Source organism: Podarcis liolepis, assembly GCF_965112155.1.
Source record: "Podarcis liolepis genome assembly, chromosome: 9".
NCBI lineage: Eukaryota > Metazoa > Chordata > Lepidosauria > Squamata > Lacertidae > Podarcis > Podarcis liolepis.
Window position 1 is genome coordinate 16,944,357 of NC_139564.1, and position 18,978 is coordinate 16,963,334.

The 18,978-nt window shown below is 44.9% G+C and overlaps 1 protein-coding gene across 8 annotated transcripts in view; it reads left to right on the forward strand.

Annotated features, from left to right (window-relative positions):
* The window catches only part of CCSER1 (coiled-coil serine rich protein 1), a 704,602-nt gene that overhangs the window by 116,332 nt on the left and 569,292 nt on the right, over positions 1-18,978 (forward strand). For all 8 annotated transcript variants that reach the window (XR_014515539.1, XM_083458653.1, XM_083458656.1 and 5 more), the window contains 2 exons: positions 9,356-10,748; positions 12,471-12,658. Coding sequence is in view for 7 of the 8 variants with exons in the window: in XM_083458653.1 (XP_083314779.1) it covers positions 9,398-10,748; positions 12,471-12,658 (1,539 nt within the window). In the remaining variant the exon portion in view is untranslated. The remainder of the gene's footprint in view (positions 1-9,355; positions 10,749-12,470; positions 12,659-18,978) is intronic.

Here is an 18,978-nt window from a genome sequence, read left to right on the forward strand (position 1 = left end):
TGTGCTCAGACTGAGCGCTAAGAGATCAGCAGCGTATAATCCTTCATTAATCATACTCAGCAATTAAATGCTCTTTTAAAAATACTGTGTTTTGCTCATTATTTGTCTTTCTGTAGATGCTTCCAGTATCATCATCACAATGGCCTGATCAAAATCATCCTCTTCTCCCCCGCCCCTTAGCCGCAAACACAGACAATTAAGGGCCCTTCTGAAATGCTGCCTGCCAGAGAAATTAATGAATTAAACAATGCACTTTAGCTGCTTTTGTCCCTTTATCCAATAAAAACCCCGGAGTGACTAGGGAATCAGATCCATTGCTTAAATAATTTGTGGGCAGTATTGAAACCTGTAAGAACAATGGACGTAATGAGATTAGAGTTGGTGCCCGTGGTCCATTGCCTTCTATCTGCTGCAGTAAAAAAAAAACAAAGTCTTCGCCACTTTGAGAAAAGGGCATCGCAGTTCTGTAAAGACAAAGGAATGAAATAAAAAGACGCTTGTCTCTCGACCCTTAGGAGTCCTTGATCCCAGAAGTGGCTCCCTGCAAAGAGCTTCATAGTCTTAAAACTTAAACATCGCATTCAGAACAGAACAGAAGCCTTCCCACTTAACTTGAACTAAGTTTGATGTTTCAGTTTCGGTGACCGTAGGGAGGACGGCACGTCCACCTTCTGAGGCTTATGGTAATTGTTTTTAATTTTTTAGAGAGATAAGTCTTTTAATGTCAGCATTAAGCGTAATGGTTACAGTTTATATACACAAATCAGTTCTTTTATTGGAGCCCTGATAGAGGTCTGCTTAACAGTCTTGTAGGCTACCAGACCCTCTGCTTGCATCTTCACAGTTTGAAGGCCGAGATCAGACTAAGACAGTTCCCACAGTTCAGTTCAGGAGCTGCCCACGTCCAGGTAACATTCTTCAACATGTCCTTGCACCTGATGTTAACAATCCAGGCTTTTATGAGGATGCTGTTGAGATTGGCCACCAGCCCTCTGGAGTGATGCGGGAAGACTCAGAAGCAGGAGAGCAGCCAGACATTGGTATTATTGGCCATAAGAGGCTGCCAGGTATAAGATGGAAGGAAAGAGGAGAATGTAGGATAAACAATGGTGAGTAAGGAACCAAAGATTGGAAGGGAACCACCCTAGGTGAAAGGCAGTATACAAATTAAAAATAAACATTCCTTTGGGTATCCCATGTGTTGGCATGGGGATTTAAAATGCTGTTACTTTCGGGACCCATGACAGGAGGCAATTCAGAAAACCTTTTAATTTTTTAAAAAAATATATTGGTTCAGTGTTAGCATTACAATTACAATTTTATTACAAGTTCAATTTCAGTTTTGTTGTTCTTTATTCTAGAGGAAGCAAATTCAAGATAGAAATCGATTTTCATGCCAACTCTCTTTGTAGGTTCTGGTGTGCTGAAATAATTTTTATGGAGATATTAATGAACTGAGACACAACACCATGGTCACCATGCACACACTCTGAGACTCTAACTGTGGTAATTAAAAAAAAAAAGTTGGAGAACTATTGTTAAGACAGAATCCTTTGGCCCCATGCATAGTTAACATATGATTTCACAGGAGCTGCTTCTTTCCTGGTGTGATTCCCTTGCTGCTCAAAAGTAGGTATGTTTCAGACAACCATGTAGGTGGCAAGGGCCAATCATCTGGGACTTTCCCACCTAATGGCTGCCTTCCATCTTGACTGCTTTCTTTGTTCAAAGGATGTCAACAAAGTAGGAAAGTGTTCACATCCTGTTTTCAGATGGTTTCTTATGCACCAGTTGGTGCATCTGTTTTTAGAGCTTTGGCAGCAAGGGAAACCAATCCTTCTCACCACTGCATCATCCTCATATTTCTTCCCAGCGGCAAACGGAGCAAGCAGGGTTCAGCTTTCTGCTCATTTAGCCAAGTCATTTTTCCAGTTTTCGTGAGAAACACTGAAGGTCTTCCCAGAGAGATTCTGTCGGGATTGCTTGTATGATGATAAAAGCAGAGCCGATGGCATTATCTGCTGTATTACGCACGTTCCTTTGCTTCCTACTAGAATGGAGAGAGATTTCCATTCTCCCTTCCATCTGTGTTGGATTGCTAAAGGATAGCTGGGATGTGTAATACAGAAAAGACAAATGGGTGAAGAATTCACTGTCCAATGCATCTACATGGCAACTGAGGATGAAAAATAAATGGATATTCAGTTCCCTCCGTGAGCTGCTCCTTTTGCTCATTTTTCTTTACCATTTTGGAGATAGCTGAATAACATGGTGGAGGTCTGGGAGGGGAAGAAATGCGTAATATTCTATTTGGAGTTTGGGAAATGTTATTATCTCATAATTCTGAAGGTATATCTATTTCTCAATGGCCCCGTGTTGCTTCCTCCACGGATGGTGGACGTGTAGAAGTTGCCTGACTTCAGCTTCTGTGGGAGCTTTTCCTGCAGCACATCAGCTCTCTGTAGCAAACACCTGGATTTCATGGGGTTGAATAATGGTAGCCTGGTGGGTTGATCAGCCATCAGCTGGGAATGATGGGAGTTGCAGTCCAACAACATCTGGAGAGCACCTGCATTGACTACCTTTAGCTTACTTTCTCCAGCACTGAAACATTGCTGTGCAACCTGTTCTTAAGTGATCAAACAACATTATAATCAAATGCTTGTTTGCTTTTGATGACTTTTGAAAGCTTGTTTTCTTTAGTTTAAAGTTCTATAAAAGTGGGAGCGGTGGATGGTGGGAAGAGAATCAACTTTGTGTTTTGCTGCCAACGAAGCTGAAACCTCAATAGAATCCACCTCAGGCTTTATTCAAACATCACCAGTGGGGTTTTTTAAAGATTAGCCGCCATTTCCTGCCTTCGCCTTTCATCTGAAGCTTCAAAATTGCTTTACCCATTCTTGATCTTTGTAAATCCTGACACTGTCTGCTTATTAGAAGGAAGCGCATAGATCGGGATTTACAGACATTTAACGCAGGATCAAGGAAACACACATCTGTGTGTGATTCAAAAATGGTCTGCTTTATCCTTGTGACTAGCATTTTGAGGTGAGATCCCTCAAAAATAATTCAATGGTCACAGCCCAGAATTTGAGATTCCGCCCCCCAAACCGCATGCAGCCTGTTATGTGTGACTATACATTCCAAGTAGGGATGCAAGAATTTCCTTTCTGTGCCCCAAAGGGACTCAAACTTTTGCCTATGCTTCAAGGAAATGCATGTGCAGGGGCAGTGCTTTCTATGGCCTCCTAGTGAGCTCATGCAAAATCTTTGGGGGTGTGGGGGGACCTGTTCCTTCTTCTGCCACCACCATTGCTAGGGACCTCCCAACTTAACCTAGGGCAGAGGAAGTGGGATATAATGATGGCGGCTCCAGCTCCTCAGCGAATCCTTTCTCCCCACTGAGGACTGGGCTGGGATATGTCCTAGTATCTTGCTAAAGCTCTCCAGGGCAAAGTCACCAGTTTCTATTGCACCATGGTGATTGACAGTATAATAATGATGGTTAGCTGAAAAAGATGCTTCTCATTGTGAAGATACACTTGTCCTGACTGAGGGCTGTGCTGTACAACTAGATGTCCATGTGAGCAGAAACTTCCCTGTCTATTTCAGTGTCAGGAAAATGGCCCTTTGTCAATACAAATATCAGGAGGGAGCAAAGTTTTGACTCTTGCAAGCCTTCCCTTTCATTACCTCCCTAGTGCATAGCCTTCAACTATACCTATTTTAACAGGTACGCTGCTTATTTTCTCACTATGTGCAATGCTTGCTGGTGTGCACTGAATTCTCACCTTATACTGTCAAGTGTGGCATTCAAAAATACAATTTTGAATGGGTTGTACTGGGGTTTTGTTTTCGCGTGTGTGTGTGTGTGTTGCAAGTGTGATCAGCTTGAACGTTGAAGAAGCTTTGCATTTGTCAGAGAGATGTTACATCACACACAAATTAACTATTTGTAATGTATGCATGGAAGCATGCTTTCTGGATTTCAAAGCAATGGAACAGTCTATTTCAAAAATGTTCTGTGGGAGCAACAGTGTCTCCAGCATTGGCCTGTGTATTGTGTGGTCTTGCTCTTTCTGGATTGTACTACCTCAAAATACAAGTGAAGGAATCACATACTGGAACGTTTCCCACATAAAAATCTATCTTGGACTACTGCAACATGCTCTACGTGGGGCTACCTTTGAAGGTGACCCGGAAACTGCAATTAATCCAGAATGCGGCAGCTAGACTGGTGACTGGGAGCGGCCGCCGGGACCACATAACACCGGCTCTGAGAGATCTGCATTGGCTCCCAGTACGTTTCCGAGCACAATTCAAAGTGTTGGTGCTGACCTTTAAAGCCCTAAATGGCCTCGGTCCAGTATACCTGAAGGAGCGTCTCCATCCCCATCGTTCAGCCCAGACACTGAGATCCAGCACCGAGGGCCTTCTGGCGGTTCCCTCATTGCGAGAAGTAAGGTTACAGGGAACCAGGCAGAGGGCCTTCTCGGTGGTGTTGCCTGCCCTGTGGAACGCCCTCCCAGCAGATGTCAAAGCAATAAACAACTATTTTACTTTTAAAAGTCATCTGAAGGCAGCCCTCTTTAGGGAAGTTTTTAATGTTTGAAGCTGTACTGTTTTTAATATTCAGTTGGAAGCCACCCAGAGTGACTGGGGAAACCCAGCCAGATGGGCGGGGTATAAATAATAAATTATTATTATTATTATTATTATTATATCTGGATGTAGAAAAGTAGCGTGTCAGGGAAGAGGCCGCATTAGAGGTTTTTCTTCCCCTGACACTCTAGCATTCTACTGGCAGAGACATTTTGATGCTGTGTTGCACCTGCATTTCCTGTGGTACAGGCAGTGTTAGGAGGTGGTATATGATATTTCTGAAGACGGTGCTTGGCCCTCATGTTGCTTGGCCCTCAAGAAACTTAGTGGAAAAGTTGGGAACACAGTTATCTGAGATCACTTGTGTGCATGTTTGTAACTTACAAGGAGAGAGCATGTTTTCCCTCTCCTGGCTCTTCTTTTGTCTGCGTTCCTGATAGATGGTGTTTATCCTCCATAAAATGTGTGCAGCTCTGTCTCAACATATGGACAATTCATTAGAAGAGTAAAATCTTCTATGTAAAGTGCTTTGCCAGCACAGGCAGCCTCTTATTTTATGAGTGGAATAGAGACCTCTGAGGATCATCCTTCCCAGCGTTACGTTCCTGTAGGACGTAACATGACACGGTGCGCTCATAAGTCCTGACGAAGGTCGGAGCTGCAGTTTTCTTTCCCCTCGGGGCTGCAATTCCGACTTCTGGTTCCGTATGCATAAAAATAATTATGTCCTTAAAAAAACAACACATACCAGAGGGAATCCACGGTGTCTTGCTGAATTAAAACCGGCAGTGCCAGCAGTTAAAATAATGAAATAAAGTCTTCTGTGGCCTTTTTTGTTGTTGCTGCTGCTGAAAAAGCAGCATTTTGGGGTGCTTTTTTCATCCAGGAATGTAGCATGAGTGGGAGAGCTGATGCAGTACAGTTGTACCTCTGGTTACGAACTTAATTCGTTCCAGAGGTCCGTTCTTAACCTGAAACCGTTCTTAACCTGAGGTACCACTTTAGCTAATGGAGCCTCTGGCTGCTGCTGCGCCGCCGGCACGCGATTTCTGTTCTCATCCTGGGGCAAAGTTCTTAACCTGAGGTACTACTTCCGGGTTAGCGGAGTCTGTAACCCGAAGTGTTCATAACCCGAGGTGTTTGTAACCCAAGGTACCACTGTATATTATAAGAGCTGGGAAGCCCCTGGTTCAGGTTATCCCTCAGGCAAAACTCCATTTTAGGTGGTCTCTTGTGAGCGCATGTCTATGAAGCTCGATATCCCATCTTTATTTCACGCATTAAGGCTGACTCCAGGTTGCAGTGGGGGGTCTAGCAAAATCCTAGAGTACCTAAATGTAACATCGCTTGGGGCATTAGAAATTAAAACTGCATCTTGCCCTGGGCTATGTTGAGTATCCTAGGGCAGGCAGCAGTGCCGGTAGGTCCTGCTAGGACCAGTATTTGCTCCAGGATCCTGGGTTCCCCACCAGTTTTGATAGGGATAAACACAGGTTAATGTTTTGGCTGTTAAATCCAGAACTCTCCCCAAGCTCTTGATCAGCATCCTTCCCTTTCTCCATCTCTCTTTCCCTTCCCTTCCTCTGATGCAAAGTCTCTGCTGTTATGTTCACACCATAAAGCAGTATGATACCAATTTTTAAACAGCCGTTGCTTCCTCCAAAGAATTCTGGGAACTGTAGCTTGCTGTGGGTGCAGAAAGTTGTTAGTAGCTCACAGAGCTACTTTCCCTGTGAAGAGGGATCTGGGGAACAGGGGTCACCTAATAACTCTCAGCTCCCTTAATTCATCATAGAAACAGAAAGCTGCCTTGAAATGCCTACTGAAACAGGAAAGTGTTTGTCAAGTGGCTGGAGTCCAGTAGGGAGGGAGTCGTGTCGATTCTCGGTCAGGAGTGTACAGAGTTCAGTTTTATGCTTACTGAGGCACCATCAGAGCTCTACTCTCCCGTAGCCTGCCCTGCCCTTGCCTGAGATCAGTGCTTTTGTAAGGTCCACAGAAATAACCTATGAAGTGCACGGAAGGCTTGAAACAGCTACATGAATGCTGATTATCTGATGCACACAGCAAACACCCATCTCTTTCCAAGCTGAAATGCTGCAGATTGATTTCAGCAAAAGTGACAAGACGAAATTTGTGGAAATAAAAAAGGCTGCGGAAAAACGATTACGTTCAAATTAGCAATTGTTCGACGGGGGGCGGTGGTGGTACAGTCTTGCAGTAAATAAATGAGTCGCTTTTGGGGTGTTGGTTAGTGTCTCGTGCTCATTCAAATCCTTACTTAGCTGGGAAGCTCCCTGGGTGATCCTTGGGATGCCAGCGTCTCGCTGGTTCTAGCCTCCTCTTAGGAGCTTTTTAAGATGAGAATTGCAAAGCACTGTGCACAGTGAAAACCACCATAAAAATGACAAATAATGATGGGAAACTGGAATATGAAAAGACCTAACATAAAGTTAATTTCTTCAGTGGGAAATAAACAGACTCCAAAGCTTATGTGTGATTATTGAGGCAATTTCATTTTTTTAGCTGTGGCAGTTTGGGTTGGATATTGTTGTTATGTGTTTTTGGTTGCAGAGTTTGTGGGTGCCTGGATTTAGCAACTGCTGAAATTTAATCAATGCTTGGAGAAATAAACTGGAAGTCAGACCCTTAATAGCTGGGCTCAGCTTCCCATGTCCAGGCCAGCCTGATAATGGCCAGAGTCATTAAGCAAAAAAAGAAAAGAAAAGGGGGGGCACAGGGAGATGGGTGATTAACAAAGCAGAGAATCTGTGCCAGCTGGGGAATGGGTGAGCTCAGAATCAGGTAGAAGAGCAAAGGTGAGTAGCAGAGTTTCAGGACTGCAGTTCGCCCGGTGTGCTCTAGGAAGAGGTTTTCAGTCAGTAAGTGGTGATGTAATGGAGAAGCAATCTAGGTGGCTGCCTAGTGCAAAGTTAGGAGTTATGTGACTGGAAGAACAAGGCAAGCTGCAGGGCAACAGGCAAGATGTCAGATGTCTGCTTGAACCCAGGAATGAGCCTATGGGAGAAGCAGGACTCTCTTGGAGCGCTGTGCTCAGGTTGTATACATGTGTAAACAAACCATATATCATAAAGACACCACAGTCTCCTCTGTGTCTCATTTCCAAAGGAAACATGAGCCCTGGGTAAGCGCCTGGAACCCTGAAATCTCTCACTGCTGTGGAGATTGTGGTGATGTGCAACATAAATTATGTTTTTAAAGCTGGCCTTCACAGCTTTTATTCAGCCAGTTGAGACAGCCCACCAGACAATGCCTCTAGTTTTGCAATCCTAGGGAGGTATCAAAAACAGGAGGTTTATTGAGCCCTGGTGGCCTCCATACATGACTGGTGCGGTAAGTTTGGCTTGGTAGACAATATGTTATACAGCTTATTTCTGGCTTTAGTTCTCAGATTTAGAATTGACTTTGAAGATCGTTGCGTTGTTTACATGGGTATTTATTCTGAGGTAATAGTTCTGTCATTTTCTTTGACCTGTGGTTTTTGCTCTGTCATCCTCATCAACCTGTGGTTTGTTTAGACAATCGAAGAGAGTAAATAGATAGCTTGAGCTTGTAAAGAATTAATGTTTATTTAAATGTGCGCTGCAAAAGCCCTGTTGTACAAGGGATAAAGCAAGCCTTATCTGAAGGTTGATTTAATATCATGAAAAATAGTGGTGGTATGTTTGGAATGAGTAGTTGAAAAGCAGATTTTATTTTTTTAATTTTTTTAAAAAAACCCTTGTAAAATAAATTGCTTTATTAGAAAGATTGGGAAGATTTCCTAGTTGCATATTTTGTTTTCTTTTTCAAAACATCAGTTTGATTAATCTGTATTCAGATGTACTTGTTAGAATTTAATGCTGGCTGGGGAGCAGCTCTCAGGGGCGAGGTGAAGAATGAATTTACAGTACTTAGGTAGAGACGCACACCATTTAACTTTATAGAGCCTAGTTTGCCTGGTTTCCTCAATAACTCCCTTATGGGTTCTCTCTTCTATAGGCCCATTGAAAAAGTACAAATGGCTCTAAAACAGCCTTTGCAAACCAGGCACTGCCTACTGAAGTTTTGGACTACAAGTCCCATCAGCAACACCCAACACAACTGGGCAACACAACAGCACAAAGCATCTGGAGGGGAGCCTGGTTGGCAAAAGCTGCTCAAGAGAATCAGAAAGCTGGAGTCTCTCCATTGCTTATTCAGTTCTCCATGGATAGCTGCTCATTTTTTGTTTGTTTTGACTGATACGTAAAGTTAACTCAGTGTTTCTCAAACTTGGGTTGCCTGCTGCTGTTGGACTACAAGCCCCATTGTCCCTGACCGCTGGTGCTGCTAGCTAGGGATGATGGGAGTTATAGTCCAACAACAGCTGGTGACCAGAGATTGAGAAACACTACGTTAACTGTAGACATACTTTTAAGGGATAATATCTGAATACAGTCGTCCCTTGGTTCTTGAATTTAATCCGTTCTGGGAGTCCGTTCGACTCTTGGAACAGTTTGAGAACCAAGGCGTGGCTTCCGATTGGCTGCAGGAGCTTCCTGCACGCAATTGGAAGCTGCACCGAACATTTGGCTTCCAAAAATCGTTCGAAAATCAGAACACTCACTTCCGGTTTTTGATCGTTTGGGAACCAAAACATACGAGTTTCAAGGCATTCAGCATCCGAGGTGCCACTGTATCTGAATTTTGCTGTTTTTTCCTGAGCCTGAAAGCAACAGTAACACATCTCTCCTCTTCTCCACTCATACAGATTTTAACATAGGCTGATCCTGGCCAAGGAATTGAGGTCCTGATGGGGGACTCAGGATCGAGGCGTTCGATCATTGTGTCCCGGCTGCCAATATTCAGGAGAAGTATTAGCCGGCGGCACGATTCCCTCCCTTCCTCGCCTACTTCTAGCAATACTGTTGGTGTCCACAGCTCTTCTCCCTCCAGCACCAACTCCAGCTCAGGTAGCACCGGCAAGCGCAGGAGCCTCTTCCGCACTCCTTCCATCAGCTTCCACCACCACAAGAAGGGGAGCGAACCCAAAGCCGATTCTCCAGGGCAGAACGTGGGCATTTCGAACGGTGCTCAGTCTGGCCACGGCACTTTGCAGAAGCTCGGTTTGGAGGAGCACGTGAAGCACAGAGGGAGGCATTCGGTCGGCTTTGGGAGTTCTCGGAGCAAGAAGATCACCAGGTCTTTGACGGAGGACTTTGAGAAGGGGAGGGAGCCCTCAACCAATAAAAACGTCTTCATAAATTGCATAAGGTCTGGGAAGAATGAAGGGGACGACTCTGGCTTTGCAGAGGACCAAAGCAGGGCTTCTGTTAAACATTCCTCAAGGAAACTTCTCCCCAAATCCTTCTCGACACACTACAGGTTTTCAAAGCCAGTCCCTCAAAGCCAGTCCATTTCCTGCGTGCAGCCATCTTCTTGCTTGTTGGACATTAAGCCCAGTGTTGAAAGTGAGCCTGTGTCGGCGAAGTCTTCTTCCCCGTGTTCTGCTGACATAATAGAATGTGCAGGCAGCTCTTTGCAGTCGCCGCTGCTCTCTGCTGACCTGACCACGGTCCAGACGCCTTCCGAGTTTCTAGCACTGACAGAAGATTCCGTCTCGGAGGTCGACGGACTGCCCAACTGCGGGAATTTGCACGGGGAAGCCTTTGCCCACAATGTTTCTACCTCTCAAATCTTCCTCAATCCCATTACTGCTGCTGCTGCTGCCACTGCTCCTCCTCTTCCTCCTCCTGTTCTTTTAAGGAAGATGGATCATGCAGAAAGTGTTCCTCATTGTGCTGTTCTATCGCCCAGAAGTCACAGGGCCAGAAATGGACTGCTCAATGAAAATAGTGCCATATCTGAAACCCTCGATTCTAATCGAAACCATGCAAAAGTATTCTTGCAAGAGCTTCCTGCTAAACAGACCAGCCATCCCGAAGAAGCAAACTCAGGAGCTGAAGCACAATTAAAACCCTTTGTCTTAAACCAGGGGGAAGTAACTGAATGTTCCCCCAAAGCACAGGGACTACCTAGAGACCAACAAGAAGTTAAAGCACCGGAACATATTAGAGAAACCATCCCAGTAATTGAGTCAAAGATTATTCCTTTGTCTTCAGAACCGCAGCCTTTTCAAGCCCAGCAAGCATATGAAATAAAAGGTACAAATAATAACTTTTCTGTTGTCTCCTATATAACTGGGTGGAAGTTTAAAGTACCGTATTTTTCGCCCCATAGGGCGCACCGGCCCATAGGGCGCACCTAGTTTTTTTTTGGGGGGGGGAATAAAGAAAAAAAATTATTTCCCCCCCCCCAGGCGCGGGGCTGGGGTGAGGGAAGCCCGAGCTTCCCCCGACCCCAGCCCCCTGAACAGGCTGCTATCCGCAAGCCTAGGGAGCCCGACGGGAACTCTCATTGGCTCCCAAGGCTTGCGGATAGCTTCCTGAAGCCTGGAGAGCGAGAGGGGTCGGTGCGCACCGACCCCTCTCGCTCTCCAGGCTTCAGCGAAAGCCTGCATTCGCCCCATAGGACGCACACACATATCCCCTTCATTTTGGGAGGGGGAAAAGTGCGTCTTATAGGGCAAAAAATACGGTATATTTAAATGGCATTCAGCTAGGGGCTGTCGTCTAGGCCTTTGGTGTCTGTGGACTAAAGTTCCTGGAGAAATGTCAAATGATGGAATTATGGTAACTTCCACTATTAGGGCCCTGGAAGAGTTGGCACTTTTGAAATGGCACAGAGTAGTGGATCAATATTATAGAAAGGCTGATTTGCAGCCCAGGGCCCAGATGGACAAAATTATTGTGCAATGCTTGGGTGGAGAACCTGTAGCCTTTCAGGTGCTGTTGGACTCCAGCTCTTGCCAGCCCAAGCCAGCATGGCGAATGGTTGGGGAGGCTGCTGGGAGTTGTAGACCTGTACCATCTGGACAGTTGCTGGTTCCCTACCTCTGATCTCGTGTTGAAGGGTACACATTCAAAATAAGACAAAATACTTAGGGGGAGCATGGGAGGGGAAGTAAATTACTATTCCTATGGCTTTCACCAGAGTGAACATTTTCTGCTCTGCACATTTCTTCCTTCTCTCCTGCCTCACTTTCTGTCTCTAAGATGCTCTGAGTTTGCATTACCCCTTTCTCCTGATTATCACTGGAGTCCATTTTGTCACCAGTTCCTGTCAAGATACAGGCATATTTTATGAATATTAATCTGTAGAATTTAAAGAAGCATTCGCTTGATTTACTAGCATTTTACAAAATTCACTGCGGGGAGGGAAAGGTTTTTGCAATACTTTATTTTCTTACATTTATACTTCGCTTAGGGAGGAACAGAGGAAGTTGCCTTATCCACCAGCTGAATGGCAGTAGCTATCCAGGGTTAGAGACCAGGGAAGCTGGGGATTGAACCTAGAACCTTCTGCACAAGAAGTAGATGCATTACCACTGAGCTACGGCTGTTCCCACTGAACCATGGACTTTCGTCTGATTATCTTCCATCATGGAACCCAAGGAGGCGTACATGGGTGTTTCTAGGGGTCACCCATCCAGGAACTGGCAAGACCCAGACCTGCTTAGCTTCAACAAGATGGCAGCCTCATGTGCCTTCAGACCATACCCTGGGACCAGTACAACCCCTCTTGCTTCTTGTTGCCTTCTCAGGAAGTGAATTATATAATCCGCGAATTCACCCAATCCTTCAGCATGTATTGGTGTCCCTCCTGTACATTTCTTGTCAGAATGCAGTGCTGTGGGCCTCAGTCAAGTTTCAACCTGCCACAGCTAATTTTATCAGAGTAACATGGCTTTGAGTTAAAGAAATGTTCAATAGCTTTTGTGGCATGTGTGCTGACTGCATCTCTCCCCTCCCCCCCTCATCCCACAGTGAATCTTGCTAGTAGTTTTAGCCCATACCGAGAAGGAAGATTCATAGAAAAACGCCTGAGATCCTCCTCAGAAGGCACTGCTGGGAGCAGCCGGATGATCTTGAAACCAAAGGATGGAAACCCAGAAGAAATGAACAGCTTGAGAAAGCAGAGAACGGGGTCTTCCTCATCTAAAATGAACAGCATGGTAGGTTTGCAGTACTTTAGCATTTGGGGACATTTTCTTCAGGTGATCATTACTTCTTTCCCTCTTTTTCTTAGTGACAAATGGGAAGTGGGGAAAGTGACAGCTAATGTGGTATTGAAGTTTACAAAGGAATGGCAGGGTCAGGTAGTGCTCGACGAAATTTTCACAAGACGTAAAATACAAGTGGAAATCTGTAAGGAGGTTGTGGACTCCCTTTGTCTTTGTTTGCTATGCATGTTTTGAGCTACCATCCCTTCAGGTTATAATGCTGCCAGCTCCAAAGTTGATTTTGCCACTGTAACTGGCTCTGCTCCAGCTCTGAGCCTGACTCTGTCTGTGGACCACCTGCCCAATTTCCTGAATAGGAGTGTGAAGCTGGGGAACACACCACATGAGATCAGATTTGTCTTCTTTATTCCTTTAACAGGTACATGTGCCACACAGAAAGGTGCATGGGGTATTGAACAAGGTGCCACATTCGTCAAGGCTGAAAGGCCAGTAAGGGACCCATCTAGCCAATAGTGCAACCATGCTTAGTTCAAACAGACAGAGGTGTTACATGCTCCGAGTTCTCACATATGGGAGGTGGGAAGGCGGCCGACCTTGGAAAGGGGTTGCGCTCCCCTGGAAGGAGCAGGATCAGAACTTGGGGATGCTCCTGGATTCAACATTGTCACCCTTGCTGGCTAGGAGCGTGTTTTTTCAGCCCTGCCTAGTTTGCTGAGAGACAACTCTGTCGGGCAGAGAAAACTCGGCCAAGATACTCCATTTTCTGGTAACTTCCAGATTGCATTACTGCACTGCGCTCTACGCTTTACCTTGAAGCCAACACAGAAAAATCAATGGGTTCAAAATGCAGCAGTCAGATTACTAGCTGAGGTTCTCTCTCGATCTCCCAGCTGCACTGGCTCCCAGTTAATTTCCAGGCCCAATTCAAGGCAGTAAACGACTCAGACCCCAAATACCTGAAAGACTGCCACTTTCCCTACATACCCTCTTGGGTGCTAAGATTGGCAGAGTGGACCTTGTTGGTAGCTCCTCTGCACTCAGAGACTGTGTGTGTGTGTGTGTGTGTGTGTGTGTGTGTGGAGAGGGCCTTCTTTGTGGCAGCCCCTAAGTTGTGGCACTCCTTCCCCACAGTGGCTCATCTGGCACCATCACTGTACAGCTTCTGGTGAATGCAGAAGATATTTTTGACACTTGAGGGGTGTATATTTTGTTGGGATACTGCCAGGGAGGCAAAGTCCATCGTAGCCCCCAAGCCGGCTGCCGGACGATCCATCGACCTCCGGTAGACAGGCAATATCAGCAATTAGCGACACGAAGCCTCAGAAATAGATTGCCACATTCCTAGGCTGGTGCACACTTTATCAGCAGAATTCACACAGCGAAAGATGCACCGCAGGAGAGCATATTTACAGACTTTATTCAGTGTTGATCAGAACAAAAGAAAGACATGACTGTCTGCGTCAGTCTTCTCCGACAGACTGAGAAATCGAAAGCAACAGCAAACATAAACATCCTGTGAATAGGACATGCGCAGACTCTGTGACTCACAAAGCCTGCTCCCTTTTAAGGTGGAACGGAAATATCCTAACATATTTTTAGGTCCCGCCTTATTCCTGTTGTTGTAAGTTGTTGTAAGTTGTTTTAACGTTCCAACTCTCCCAGGGACCTCAGGGTGAATGGTGGGCAATGTAGCAATAGTAGTAGTTTATGAATGCTTGGTCCATGGGCCATTCACATATCAGATAAATAGGTACAATACAAGAACCAACAGTATGAAATACTGCACAAAATCACATTACCACCTAGAACCATATAAAAACCTACATCATAACGATACTACGTAAATCACATGTAACATATATAAACCTTACATATTGTAAGGGTGAAGTTTAATACAGATAAAAACATTAGTTTTTTAAAAATATTATGGTTAAACAAGAGCACCCTGAAAGCAGCCAACTGCAATCTCATTAATATCTCTTTCCTGGATTTCCATTGCAGCTAGGGCAAAAAGAGAGACCTTGTGAGTTACCCTAAGATCAGTGCCTGACAAGAGGTACAAAATCTTTTCTGGAATGGTATTGGAATATAGTGGGTAATACAACAACAACAACAGAATACAATAACATAAATAAAGCTAGATATGAACAGTGATCCATCTAGTATAACATCCTATTTTTCATACTGCCCAACGTCTCTGGGAAGCACCCAAGCAGGGAATGAACACAATAACCTCTCATTATTGCTCCCCGACAACAGGATGATTTGGAGGCACACTTGTACTCTGCCTGCAGGTTGCCTGCAGCTATCATTAGTAGTAGTCGTGGATAGACTTTCCCTCCATGAATTTTATTAATAGTTTGTTTGAGCCATTTAAACTCGTGGCCAGCCCCCATGTCTTGTGGAAGCAAATTCCACCACTTCATCTTGTGTATACCATGAGCACCTTACTACATTGAAGCATTTGTTGAAGCCAGGAGGGAAATGTTGAATACAAAATGGACTTGAAGACCTTTGGAAAGTTGGGAGAAACAGGAGGATTAAACTAGCCCGCAGTGGAGTTTGATGTTTTTCCTGAAGAGGGCAGCATTGCCTTTATTTTAATTTATGTTTATTTATTTTTTAAGCTATTTTTGTAAATATAAATACAGTAGCTGGAGTTATCCGGTTCTTGGCATCTCCGAAGAAAGTGTTTTGTGCTACAGATGTTTTGCAGCAAGTGCTCTTCAGGCACAAAAGAAAGAGAGCCCTTTAAGATCCTTTTTGTTTTGTTTTGTTTTGTGTTGTTTTGTTTTGTCCTTGTCACTGGCAGTAAGGGATGGCTTCCCTTTGCCCTGAGCGGCAAGGGAATAGCTGGATCCAGAAGGACTGATAAGATAGCAGGTTTTGTCAGAATGTTAAGCTAGAGAGCAAAATGGGACCAATGTTGGATGGGGGAAGACATGAAACAGTGTCTAATGTGTTCTTTCTCGAAACGTCTAACGTCTAAGTATTCCTTCAGGAGTGCCAGCCGTTTTGTAGATAGCCTCGGAACTTGAGCTTGGATGCACAAGCATCAAATGAGAGTATGTGTTTGAAATGGAGCCCTCTGTGCCTGTTGTCCATCGTAACCTAAGCTTATTGCTAGGAGATCAAGAGACTGATCGAGTCAATTTCTATGCCGCCTTTTCACAATGATCCATGCCGAAAGCAGTTTACAACAAGCACACACTTATTACACTAAGGAGTTTAGGTTGGAGGGGAGCCAGCAGGAGAAAGCAGTTCGCAAAACAAATCAATAAATTAAAAGAAGACAAGAACCAACATTCTAACAAACATAAATCTGGTGTTACAGATGAAACAATCCTGACTTACATATATAAAAAGAAAGTCAAAGTTGATGGATGTGGGTCTTATTACACTTCAGGGAACCTTGGCAGCTCGGCTTAGATATGGTTCAGAGGTGGGAGAGATCCCTGTAGCAATAAATTTATGACTCCTGTGCAAGAAAAGACCATAGGTACCATGAAATACTCCCCAATGCCCTTCACTCCCACTCCCCAATTATTCAATCTATTTATTGGAGTCTTTTACTTCCTGCTTGCTTTTGGTCATTATATCACATAGATGGTGGTTGGCATTTCACAACACCTGTTTTCAAAAGTTTCTTCCTTGCTTCTCTCCAAATGGTCATCCCTGCAGTAATTTACCAATTCCACAAGATGTCAATGTTACTCTTATTTTCTAATGCACATCTCTCAGACACCGAAAGCTATACACCCTCAGCATCGGAGAGAAATGTGTGTGAATTAGTTAGTCCAGGCAAGCACAAATGTTATCAGTATGAGCTTCTCCACACACATGGATTTGAGCTTTATTCCAGTTATTTCCTCTATCTGTCTATTTATCTGAAGGTATGAGTCAAGTTTGCTTCCACAACCTGAGGAGAGAAGGATTGCTACTTATTTTAGCTCAGGCTTTGCAGATCCAGCAGGGAAGTAACTAATGGGGTCCTCCCAGCGTGGGTATGTTTCAAAATAAAGGCAGCGTACAGGCCTGGCATCAGCAGGTTTGCAGGTTTAAAAAGGAAATAAAAACACACAACTGGCTCCATCAGGCCGCTATATTTGTTTTGGCCAAATAAGTTAGTTTAATGTAATTGAGGAATGTAATGTAATTGAGGAAATGGCTGCCACCTACAGCAATCTGAGGACAATCTGAGGGCCTCATGCCTTCATGAGCAGCCTTCCAGGAGCAACATGTCAGAGGTGGGCAGAGCCAGTGGTGAAAAGCAGACAGAGCAAAGGATGTAATTGTCACCTCTTGTACATTCATGCAGATGTGAACAAGTCAGAGGTCCGTCCCCCCATCCTTCCCTCCACCCAGTCAAGCAAGCAACATTATTATAATTCAAGGACACATTCCAGCCAAGCTAAAGCACTTGGAGGAAGGTACAAAGCAGGACTGATGAGGAGTGTGGCCTGGTGAAGACGTGTGGCAGTGGGAGAGCACTGAGGGCTAGACAGAGAAGCTTAGGTAAAGGTAAAGGGACCCCTGACCATTAGATCCAGTCGTGGCCGACTCCGGGGTTGCAGCGCTCATCTCGCTTTATTGGCCGAGGGAGCCGGCGTACAGCTTCCGGGTCATGTGGCCAGCATGACTAAGCTGCTTCTGGCGAACCAGAGCAGTGCACGGAAACGCCGTTTACCTTCCCGCCGGAGAAGTACCTATTTATCTACTTGCACTTTGACATGCTTTCGAACTGCTAGGTTGGCACAGAGAAGCTTACAGGGCCACATTTAGCCTGAGGTGCTCCACTGTTGCCACCAAGACACTGGGCAGCCTGTCAACACAGGAACACAGGAAGCAGCCTTATACTGAGCCAGGGTATTGGTTCCTCTAGCTCACACCAGGGTTTCCCAAACTTGGGTGTGTGTGTGTCTCTCTGGCTGTTTTTGCACTACAACTCCCATCATCCCTAGCTAGCAGGACCAAATGGCCAGGGATGATGGGAATTGTAGTCCAAAAACAGCTGGAGACCTAAGTTTGGAAAACCCTGGTCTACTTTGACGGACAGTGACTCTCAAGGGTTTCAGGCAGGACTTTTTCCTACCCCTGTTGGAGATGTCTGGGATGGAACTTGAGACCTTCTGTGTGCAAGGCAGGTGCTCTTAAGGTGCAGCCCTGCAAATGAAGAACACATCAAAATAGAGGACTGTCCCTCTGCTCCTTCCATCAGAGGATGCTCTTATGTAAAGGAGGGCACATGGCCGCCCTAACATAACTTCATTTCCCTGCCTGCAGCCAGTCTGCTTTCTTTCAGAGAGGGTGCTGTGGTTCCTGGTTAGGATGCAAGCTGTCACAGCTGCTTTGCTATGAAAGGCTGAGCTGTATATTATCTGATTGAGAACAACGCAGAGCTTGTAGGCAAGCAGCACTCTGGACCTCATTTATTTAATTCAGCACAGGGAGCACTAACTTTCAGGTGTTATTAGCATAAAAACACTGCAAAACAGCGGCCTGGGACTTGAGTGTTCTATGCGCTTCTAATTTTAAGGTCAACTCAGCCAGCAGCATTAACGCTGAAAGGCACTCTCTGGAAAACAAGAGCCTCTAGCCGAGTAGCGTTGTTGTCAAAAGTCAGATCTGCAACACTTCGAACATTACAAAATTCAAGGTAGTTGGAGGCATTATTTGATGCGAGGGTTGTACTCTGTGTGTTTTGAAACTGCAACAGGAAGCCTGTGGTGGAGAAGGGCTGGAGTGGAGTGGGACAGCACATGCTTTGAATGCAGATGGACTCAGGTTAACTCTCTGGCATCTTTAGGTAGGGCTGGGAAATACTCCTGTCTAGAAATGTAGAGAGACATTGCCAGTCAGGGTGAAGAATCCTGGCCTATGGTCTGACTGGGTAGAAGACAGCTTCCTAGGTTGAGGATCTTGGCACAATTCCATCTCTACTTCAGATTAAATGTAGTGTTTTATGTTTCATTAGCTGTGTAGTCATAGAATTATAGAAGGAACCGAACCTGCGTTATCAGCACCACGCTCTAGTCAACTGAGCTATCCAGTCCTGTTTTCAGATTCTGCCAAGTCCTCAATGAGGGTTGCACACACTGGTGGATTTGTTCCTGAAAGGAATCACAATCCAACCCATCCATGAGAATAATCAAGAGAATTCATTTGGGCATGGCTGGTGGTACTTTTGACACATATGCTTTGCTCATAATTGGTTGGTATTTTAACCCAGAGATGTATAAACTGTTAGTACAATTCATGCAGCTGTAGTGGATTTCCTCAATAAGCATACCACTGTGATGTTTGAAGTGACT